Consider the following 10570-nt stretch of genomic DNA (forward strand, 5'->3'; position numbering starts at 1 on the left):
CTAGGTATTCCCCTTTCCCTAAGCATGTTTCTGTAAGGACCGAAATGTACTTTATGAGGGCAGTATACAATATTATGCATCGTTTATAAAATGCCACCAGAGGGCGTCAGAGTTATAAGTACTTTAAGGAATGAGCAGCAAGGCAGCATGATTTCAACAAGCACTTCACCTGTCATTGCAATACAATTCTAACTAGGCCTCTACATAGACAGCAGTAGAGCTAAGTATTGCTTTCCCCCCCAAAAAACACAAAGTTCTACGTAACAAATACCCAGTGTTTTTAATCCAAACCATGAAACAGTGTTTTTACTATGAGGAGAAAACAACCTTTTGTGTCTAAGACACCAAAACCAGTTTGACTTAGGGTAATATATTAACATTCCAGTTTGATCCGGTTAAGATCTGAAGAGTTCAAAAGAGGTTTGAATGTTAAATACAATGATATACATTCTCAATAAGTTAACACTGTAGGCTGCTGTTGTGTATAGCGTATTAGACTTGGAGGGCTATAGTTGTTTTCTCCAAGGCACAGGTATGGAACAAAACATGCAAGGAGGAGGACTAAAATTAACTTAAAAATATCAAGGAAGTGGGATTCAAACATGTGTTAAGTCATACAGAAATATGCATGCCAGAGGGACCATTTGAAACAAAATAGTAAAATAATTTTTTTGTGGGAAGCATTACATACAATTTTTTTGTGTGAAATCATACAAATCTGCCATTTCAATGAAAATACAGTACTGCATTCAAAAACCCATCTCGTAGAATTTGATTAGGGTTATTAGTCATAATTTGCAGGAGTAGAAAGGTTCATGTTCCCTTAAAGAGTTCAAGTATGCCCCATAACTTCCTCCAGTAGCCTCTAACATCAACCTAACTCCAAACTGCAGTAGTGAGTGAAACTCGTCTATAGTTGATGCGTGATAGTTGTGCTGGTTTGCAGCATATGCATTCTCCATCTTGTGTCAACATGCGCCAGACTGTAGAAAACCCACTCAAACGTGTTTCTGTAAAACACGAGTAGCAGCAGAGAAAAAAAAAGATCACATTTCAGTACAAATAAATAGGATCGATTGAGCATGTCACACCTGAAGAAAGGACTCTCACGATGTCCGTCTTCGACACTCTGCCAGCTGACATCCAAGCAGGTGAGTAACACTTAGAGAGCACTCTGACAGGTGCCGTTTGTCATGACATCTTAGCAGAACCTTTCAACTGGCCAGTGTTAAGAAGCTACGGTTTGCATTTGTTTACATCCTGATCCTCTTTTTTCCCTTTCCAGAGGATGTTGCTGTGGTCATCCCGGATGTCACCCCACACGTCACCAAGGATGTGACACTGGATGTTCCATGCAGAGCTAGGAAAGGGGCAGTCGAGCGATTATTTTGCAGGCTTTGGAGGGCAGTGTGCTGCTGCGCCTGCCACAAGGAAGAGGAGGAACAATATTAATTATTCATCAGACCTTCAGAAATGGGATTGAACCATAGACCATTAAATTATTTGCATTATAATTGGACTCAATTCTGCTTTTCTTGTTTACTACTTAATTTCAGAATTTCTATAAACTTTCACTTTGTAAGTGTGGAGTAGGTTGTATAAATAAGTTGGAAACATTACAATTTTAATGCTTTGAATAATTTACTTTGTACATTAAAAAATATATGTATTATTTGACAATAAAAAAACAGAGGGCGCTCAACCAACGTTGAGTTGAGGTGCAACCAAAAATGTGATCATCATCATAGAAAAGGAAAAAGCGCAACTCTTGCTCACTATAAAAAAAATGCATTGTTTTATTCAGGCAAGGTTAAAAGATTAACGTTTCGGCCTAGTCTATGATGATATGCAAGTTGTGTTTGCCCAGTAAAAGGGTGACCCAGACTAACCCTGGTTCTTGAGGGTTGAAGACAGTGAAAAATGATCATTAAGTAAATGGGACTTTTCAATTCTTGAATAAAAATCTTTAATGAACATGAATTTAAATACAATTGACTTGAGGATCAGAGCAGGCAGGCTGACTGGCTAGCGCTGAAAGCCCTCTGCCTCTAACGCTGTGCGGTTCATCTCAACCAAGAGGTTGTGTGGGTTGTCTTTCTCTCTGTGGGTGTGAATCACTATGACCTCTCCCTCTGCCTGCCATTTGGCTGACCAGAAGCCTTCTGCTCTTTCTTGCTCACATCCTCTATCTAACACCTCTTCCACCTCCTCTTTCTGGCTGTGTTCGACTGAGGTCACTCGTTCTCTCTCCCTGGGTGTTGGATAGTTCCTCCTCCTCTGTGTCTTTGTGATGGTGGAGGGAGTTATCCTGTTCCGGCTCCCTCTAAGGGGGTATATCGTAATCTCTTTCGGTGTGTTGAGGGGTTCAGTGGTTTTGGAGGGAGTCTGAAGTTCGATCTCTAGCGATGAGTGTGGGGTCTGTCAAATCAAATCAAATGTATTTTTATAGCCCTTCGTACATCAGCTGATATCTCAAAGTGCTGTACAGAAACCCAGCCTAAAACCCCAAACAGCAAGCAATGCAGGTGTAGAAGCACGGTGGCTTGGAAAAACTCCCTAGAAAGGCCAAAACCTAGGAAGAAACCTAGAGAGGAACCAGGCTATGAGGGGTGGCCAGTCCTCTTCTGGCTGTGCCGGGTGGAGATTATAACAGAACATGGCCAAGATGTTCAAATGTTCATAAATGACCAGCATGGTCAAATAATAATAAACACAATAGTTGTCGGGGGTGAAGCAAGTCAGCACCTCAGGAGTAAATGTCAGTTGGCTTTTCATAGCCGATCATTAAGAGTATCTCTACCACTCCTGCTGTCTCTAGAGAGTTGAGGCATGGTCCTAGGGCTCAGGTCCTCCGAGAGAGTGAGAGAAAGAGAGAATTAGAGAGAGCATACTTAAATTCACACAGGACACCGGATAAGACAGGAGAGGTACTCCAGATATAACAAACTGACCCTAGCCCCCCGACACTTAAACTACTGCAGCATAAATACTGGAGGCTGAGACAGGAGGGGTCAGGAGACACTGTGGCCCCATCTGATGATACCCCCGGACAGGGCCAAACAGGAAGGATGTAACCCCACACCACTAGAGGGATATCTTCAACCACCAACTTACCATCCTGAGACAAGGCCGAGTATAGCCCACAAAGATCTCCGCCACGGCACAACTCAAAAGGGCGCGCCAACCCAGACAGGAAGATCACGTCAGTGACTCAACCTACTCAAGTGACGCACCCCTCCTAAGGACGGCATGGAAGAGCACCAGTAAGAAAATTGATATACAACATCCCCACTAAAAATGTTTAAATGCTCAGGAATTTCTACAAAATATGCACAAATGTATATATAACATGGCTACAAACTATGAAACGAGCTCACGAAATGTAAAACGTCCACGTACTGTAATATACATCCACAATTTTTTTAGTTTTGGATGTTATGATGATATTCCCTGGAGGTCAGGGCCCACAGGGCAGGTGCCCTGCGTGCCCATTCGGTAATCTGGCCCTGATCGTCAAGTTAAACCACAGGTATTGTTGTTACACATCCTCAAACTGTCTTGGAGGATAAAACTGAGACTGTAGCCAGCTTCCATTTTACCTCATTTTATTGTCCAAAGAATGTTCCCATAGTACAGAAGTATTGGATGAAAATCCACAATGTTGGTGCCATACAGGAGCACTGACCAATCTGTCTCCAAAAGAGGACTGCTGGTTTTGAGGATGGTGTGGAGGTCAGTGGTTGATGATCTGAGCACCCCCTGAGATGGTGAGTATGGTTTCAGTAGACCACTATTGAGCTGGTAGATCAGATAGGAGCTTCGAGGAAAGGTAATTTAGTGCTTTGAATGTGGTTCATATGGCCTTATAGTGGATTCAGAACTTGGACAAGGAGTCAATGCAGTTTAAAGATGCATTTACATGGGAGTTGGATGATAGTGTCAAATTTCTTAGAATGAGAGAAAATATTGGAGTTTGGGGGCTGGAGGGGATAATAGTCAAGTTGGGAAATGTGCAAATATTTACATACAAATATATAGTCAAGTTGGGGATGATTCAGATATTCCTGTTGAAAAAGAGAAAAGACAGAAAGATATAATCTTACAGTATTGTAACGTTCTGGGTGTAGTGGGTGAGAAGTCAGGCGCAGGAAGCAGAGAGTTCAGGGTAGTGCTAATTTAATGCACAAAACGGCGAACATAAGCCCATAGGCCCATAGGCGAACATAAGCCCATAGGCCCATAGGCGAACATAAGCCAACCCCACGAAAACACAGGGCGTACAACAAAACAACGCCCCAAACACGGGGACTTAAACTGTCCAGCAAAACCCACGAAATGGGAAACATGTAACCCACAGACGTGCACACAAGTTACACAAAACAATCCCGCACAAAGAGCAGGCGGGCCGGCTGGCTAATAAAGCCCAACTAATCAGCAAATACACAACAGGTGTAACCAATAAACAGACAAGGAGGGGGAGGAAAGAATCAGTGGCAGCTAGTAGGCCGGTGATGACGACCGCCGAGCGCCACCCGAACGGGAAGGGGAGCCACCTTCGGTAAGAGTTGTGACAAGTATATTAAATTCATCCCTTTGGGCCAAAACTGGTTGAATAAACTTTTCCACCTCATTTCAACAACAAGAAAATCTATGTGATGACGGTGAATCAACGCTGAAAACTCAATTGGATTTTTTTCACCCAACTTTTAACCAGCATTTTTGGTTGATTTCACATTTTGGTTGAGTTCCCAAATTTAAATCAAACTAGACATGGATCTGATTTCTGTGCCCAGTGGGATTGGATTTCTGTAATCATATCAGCTCATTTGTTACACTTCTTCTAATCATCCAGAGAGAATGTACCTTTCTTTGAGGTTAACCTTTGAGATGACCTCCCTCAAGGATTCTCTCTCTTTCCTCGGAGCGAATTTGTCCCACATTTTAGGAAAGTCGCCATTGGTGGCCATGTTGCTCAAGATATTGCGACCATGATGCCTGTGGACAAAAGATATGAATATCATCTTAAACGTGCAACATATCAAATCATTTCTGCTGTCTGTGATTAAAAACAGTACTCAATTGATGGCAACCTGAGAAAAAATAAGACATACATTAGGTAGAATTTGCAAGAGGGTCAGTTTGAGCAATGTACCGCATTACCTGATCTACAAATCATCTCAACAATATAACAACTGGGTTTTAACCATTCGTTATTATGAAAATCTAAGCGAATCTGCACAGCACTTGGCTCAGACCGACCATTGTGATCAAGTAGGGTTGTCTTCATTAGGCACCAAACAGATGGAAGGAAACTGAATCAGGTACTGACTATTTGGACTCATTTACATTTGTAATTTTTACCCCAATTTCGTGGTATCCAATAGGTAGTTACAGTCTTTGCCCATCGCTGCAACTCCCGTAAAGACTCTGGAGATGCGAAGGTCGAGAGCCGTGCGTCCTCCGAAACACAACCCAGCCAAGCCGCACTGCTTCTTGACACAATGCCCGCTTAACCTGGAAGCACCAATGTGTCGGAGGAAACACCATACACCTGCCGACCGTGTCCGTGCATTGCACCCCGCCCACCACAGGAGGTCGCTAGTTGGCGATGGGAGAAGAACATCCCTCCCGGCCAAACATCCCGGCTAAGCTTTTGGCTTTTTAACTTTCAAACCCACATGGGTGCCTGGACTTGGATTGTCCTATGCCACGTAGCACTTATTTGTGTTTATAATTTTTCCTTTTTGTTTTCAATTACTATTCCCCTCCAAGAGAACCTGTGGTTGTTTTGGAATACCTAAAATCCGCAATTCAATCCATTACACCCTTTAGCATAGATGCTGTAGACAGACGACAATGTGGCTTTTAAAGTCAATTTCAATTTGTATTCGTGGTAAACGCTGCAGATGTTGACTCAAGACTAAATTACCTTTAAAAGCTGCATTGTCGGCGATCTAGTGCTATAGCGAGCCATGGTTGAATCCCGGCCTTAACTGTTATGTTGAAGCAAGCTACTTTACAGGAGGAACTTCCCACCTGACTTCCTGTGAAGGGTCCACAGCCAGTTTACTGACGGCAATCAAGAAACGGTCAGTGAGGTCTTTCTTCCCCGACAGGAGACGAGCCGTCCCCATGACCTCAGCCAGTCTCTCCAGGTGCTGAGCAGTGCAGCTCCTCGCGTTACGGTGGCTGAGGAAGGAAAAACAGAGCACATCAGTTACATATCATAGAGATACATGAGTTAGGAGATGAATGATAATGGATTGTATTGATGACGTCTCATCGATGGATCAAAATGTTCGGTAAGACTTTATATTAAGGTCCCTTAATATACCATTTATAAACTGTTTGTTACTTACCATTTATGAATCATTATTCCTACCTTTGTAAATGTCAATAAGAAATCTATAAATAGTTATTTACACATTTAAAAACGCTATTTTAAATGATTTGTTCATGAGGTGTTTGATCATAGTATGTTCACAATTTGTAAATGATTAATAATGTACTACTAATGTACTATAAACCAGTTATAAAGGAGTTACTGTCAAGGCATTTGTTAATGGTTGATTAATGGTTTGACTCACCATTTATATACATATTTATTAATGTATTTATAAATGTCACAAATGGTGTATTTATTAATGAGTGCATTTATGAATGTGAGTACATGTACTTACGAATACCTCAGTGCCTCACTAATAGCCCCTAATCTAAAGTGTTCACTATATATACTTTATAAATGTTTATAAATGACTTGTTACTCCCCAAAGGCTAGCACACATCAGTAGACAGTACCTCTCCACCAATGGCTAAAAATAATCTAAATAATGCAATGGTAAAATAAGAAGTACACAACACAAGGAAGTATAAGACATAACAAAAAAATGTGATTCCATTCAAATGTGACGTCTAGCGTTGGGGTGAGTTGCTGCCGGAAGTGTTGTGGAATAACCTAGCATGCTGATGAAAAAGGCAGTTAATTAAAAACTAGCAGTATTTCAATCTTTTCAATTTTGAGGCTTGGATAATGGGATAATTTGTGGAAGTCCGGATCTACCCCTTAGTGAGTGTTAATTGACCCCTCTCCCTCTTTACCTCAGCCCACCGACCAGCAGGGCATTCATGACACGTGTAGGGGTGCAGCTCTGCACCATGTGACCCAGGGCAGAGTTGGCGCCCTGCCGGATGAAGGCGTTGGCCTCGCTGGCTTTGTGCAGCAGCACGCGTGCCGTCACCTCCACCTCACTGTCCATGGCCCTCTGGAGGTGGACGTACATGTCACCCAGTGTGGCCATGGCAGCACAGGACACTGCAGAGCGCAGGTTCTTCACCTGAATCATAATAACACACACAGGACCAGCTATTAATGTTGAGCAGAACAACCCACGAACATCAGAAACATGAAACAATAATTTGACTTGTTCTCCAAATGTAGCACATTTGTGCAGATGAATGAATAGGGCAGTGAATGAATACAGCTACCTCATTTATAATGGCAAGACAGATATCATGGAGTTTAGGCATCAGTATGTCCATGTGGTTCTGAGCCATCACACGGAGAAAGGTCAAGCCCTCGATCTTCTTCTCCCTGCAATTCAGTGAAAGAAACGTAAGCATTTTACACAACATTTTCCAAAAACATTCAAATGATGTTCATCAATTAGGACTCTGGTCATTTAATTTCAGAAGTTTCTATGCTCTGTAGCTCAAATCTACTTTTCCAAGGACACTACACTGTGCTTCCTTTAGCCTAGCTCCATTGGTCTCGTCTACAGTGAATGCTCACCAGTCATCAGAGGCAGAGTGGAGCAGCTTGAAGGTCTTAGTCAGGGCCTGCTCTGGGTTGGACAGAGGCTGCAATCTGGCCTGGTTCTTAATTTGACCCTTTGGCTCACTGGCTGCCATCTTGTCTATGGGTTGACAGCAGACATCTATCTCTCTATGAACTGTATGTATTTATTTATGTATTTACTAATTTCCATATCTGTTTGTAGCTTTTAACACTAGTTCATTATGATATCATTTTAAATTTAGCACATATATTTTTGGTGCTCTCCCTGCTCAGAAACAGGGTCCAATTAACCTTGAGTAAAAGTTATCTCACTGTGAAACAGGCAAATCAAGTGTGGAAAAATGTCTTATCCCTGGGCTAAAGCCATTTGTGTCCCTTCCCTTCCTACTGTCTTTCTATCACTCTACCTAGCTTCATCTCCCTGTCTTATTTACATTTGTGTGAATACATGAGAGGGACTGACCTGAGCCGGTGGCAGCCTTTGGCAGGCTAAGGAACCTTATAGGCCAAGGCTGTTTGCTCCTGGGCTTGGTAGGAGGGGGAGCAGGCCTGGGTGGGCTGTCAAGCGACTTGACCGGGGTCCCGACATCCAAGTAGTCACGGAGCTCCGCAGGGGGTGTTCATATCCACTGAGCTCAGGCTTCCCAGAGAGCTGGTTGCTATTTCCCCCGTGGACATGGCCGAGCCCAAACTTCTCCTGCCCATGGCCTTCACCTCATGTACCACCTTTGGTGTAGACCAGAAAACAATGCTCCCATCATAGAAATACATATAGAACTAGTATATACATAAACTAATACAGAGAGATCCTGTATTCTAGGATCTATTCTATCATGCTGTTTAAACCGATACCCCCTGTATTTAGCCTCGTTATTGTGTTACTTTAATTATTATTAATTTTTACTTTAGTTATTTGGGAAATATTTTCTTAACTCTTCTTGAACTGCACTGTTGGTTTCACGGTAAGGTCTACACTTGTTGTGTTCGGCACATGTGATTGATTTGATTTTAAGACATGGAACCACTATCTGTTTTGGCAATTTATCAGTCCAAGTATAATTCTGAACCGCAAATTTTCACATTTACAATACATTTGAAGTCCATCCTACCTTCCAGTCCTCCTCCTTCAGGTGAGCCTCGATGTCCCTCACCTCCTCCATCAGGTCAATGGGTCCGTTGTTGTCAGCACAGCCCTGGTCCGACTGGACTTTCAGGGCTTTGACTCCCCGCCTGCCCTTCTTCTTCTTTCCCCTCTTGGAGGGAGCTGCAGTGGGAGGGACGGGAACAGGCCACACGCTACTGCTGCTGAATGACTTATTTACCTGGATGGACTCCAGAGAGTGAGATCCGGGTCGAACTTGGGCTCCGTCCACCCCCACCACGTTCTTCAGTGGGGCCAGAGCTATGTGCTCAAGCCTTCGTGGCAAAGGCCTCGGTGGAGCTTTCGGCCGCGGAATGCACTGAATAGAGGGGACGAAGTGGTGCGCGAAGGTGCTGCCAACCCCGATGAGAGCAGTCCGGACATAATTCTCATGGATAGCACTTATCTTTCTTTGCTTTGCTTCCATGGCCTCTCTTTCAGCTCTCTGCATCTGCAGAAGTCTGGCATCACTGATGAAGCCACGATGGCCCTCTGCGATTGGGTAGCTCTCCTGATAGCCCTGGATCACAATGGTACAGTATGAAATGTATAACAGAAGTGAAGAAGGCAAAATAGTTTCTACAGTGTGTCATGAAAACTTTTAAGCTAAAGATTTATGGATGTAGGCCTACTGTATGTCTATGAAACCACAAAATAAACAGTGATATTTTGGAAAAACGTTTGAAAAAACTGATGAGCCTTACAAAACTTGAAAACTTGTCCTGGTCATCCTGTTGGTTTTAAAGCCATGTTTTGCTTCCTCAGGTTTTCGATGACGCTCTTCATCTGTGAGTTCTCCTTCTGGAGGTTTGTCAACTCACTTGATTTTTCCCCTCGATAAGCCATTGATGATAAATATTAACACTCTCAAATAAGAACTTAACCTATCTCTGGAGAGATCTATCATGAATGAAATTTTGCTTGTCAGATGGAACCAGCAATGATATCATGGCAAGGCTTCCGTTACATTGTGATGTCATAATGGGGTCTGTTGACAGTGCTGAGCACATCAGCACATGGTGAACATTCATGAAAGCTTTTTGATTCCCATTTAAATCATGAATGTGGTGAATTTGTAAATATATATATATATATATAAACTCAGCAAACTTTAAACTTTTTAGGACCCTGTCTTTCAAAGATAATTTGTAAAAATCCAAGCCACTTCACAGATCTTCATTGTAAAGGGTTTAAACACTGTTTCCCATGTTTCCCACGCACATCCCTACATCAGTGCTCAGACTACCCGCAATAAGCTGGAGGCTGAACTGAGGGCTGTAGGCCTGTTGTAAGGCAGGTCCTCATTAGACATCACCGGCAACAGCGTCGCCTATGGGAACAAACCCACCGTCGCTGGACCAGAAAGACTGCCAAACAGTGCTCTTCACTGACGAGTCGGGTTTCGTCTCACCAGGGGTGATGGTCCAGATTTACGTTTATCGTTGAAGGAATGAGCGTTACACCGATGCCTGTACTCTGGAGCGATATCGATTTGGATGGCAGTGTGTCACAGCATCATCGGACTAAGCTTGTTGTCATTGCAGGCAGTCTCAACGCTGTTATTACAGGGAAGACATCCTCCTCCCTCGTGTGGTACACTTCCTGCAGGCTCATCCTGACATGACCCTCCAGCC

At 43.1% G+C, this 10570-nt stretch overlaps 1 protein-coding gene across 7 annotated transcripts; it reads right to left on the reverse strand.

Moving 5' to 3' along the window:
- Window positions 1-261: 261 nt before the first annotated feature.
- On the reverse strand, window positions 262-9742 carry LOC116370498 (TOG array regulator of axonemal microtubules protein 1-like). 7 transcript variants are annotated; one of them, XM_031819770.1, is made up of 9 exons: window positions 9641-9742; window positions 8905-9456; window positions 8259-8521; window positions 7790-7913; window positions 7486-7591; window positions 7099-7334; window positions 6037-6189; window positions 4864-4995; window positions 262-1360 (listed from the first exon to the last, which is right to left on the reverse strand). In XM_031819770.1, exons 4-9 carry the CDS (start codon window positions 7906-7908, stop codon window positions 1237-1239), a joined length of 870 nt encoding a protein of 289 aa, XP_031675630.1. In that variant the 5' UTR covers window positions 7909-7913; window positions 8259-8521; window positions 8905-9456; window positions 9641-9742; the 3' UTR covers window positions 262-1236. The 7 variants fall into 7 exon arrangements, with proteins under 7 accessions (XP_031675630.1, XP_031675629.1, XP_031675631.1 ...); XM_031819769.1 differs by lacking the exon at window positions 9641-9742 and having other exon boundaries at window positions 8905-9528; XM_031819771.1 differs by lacking the exon at window positions 9641-9742 and having other exon boundaries at window positions 262-1421; window positions 8905-9528.
- Between the last annotated feature and the right edge of the window lie 828 nt (window positions 9743-10570).

This window comes from Oncorhynchus kisutch, unplaced genomic scaffold (genome assembly GCF_002021735.2).
Source record: "Oncorhynchus kisutch isolate 150728-3 unplaced genomic scaffold, Okis_V2 scaffold2572, whole genome shotgun sequence".
Classification (NCBI taxonomy): Eukaryota; Metazoa; Chordata; class Actinopteri; order Salmoniformes; family Salmonidae; genus Oncorhynchus; species Oncorhynchus kisutch.

What these genes read in the sequence shown, in the direction of transcription:
- LOC116370498 (XM_031819770.1), bottom strand. Translation starts at nt 7,908, where the DNA reads ATGGCAGCCAGTGAGCCAAAGGGTCAAATTAAGAACCAGGCCAGATTG. An exon ending in GTCTTGCCATTATAAATGAG is followed by an intron (nt 7,335 to 7,485) that starts GTAGCTGTATTC and finishes ATTATGATTCAG; the next exon opens with GTGAAGAACCTGCGCTCTGC. An exon ending in GACCCTTCACAGGAAGTCAG is followed by an intron (nt 4,996 to 6,036) that starts GTGGGAAGTTCC and finishes TTTTGTCCACAG; the next exon opens with GCATCATGGTCGCAATATCT.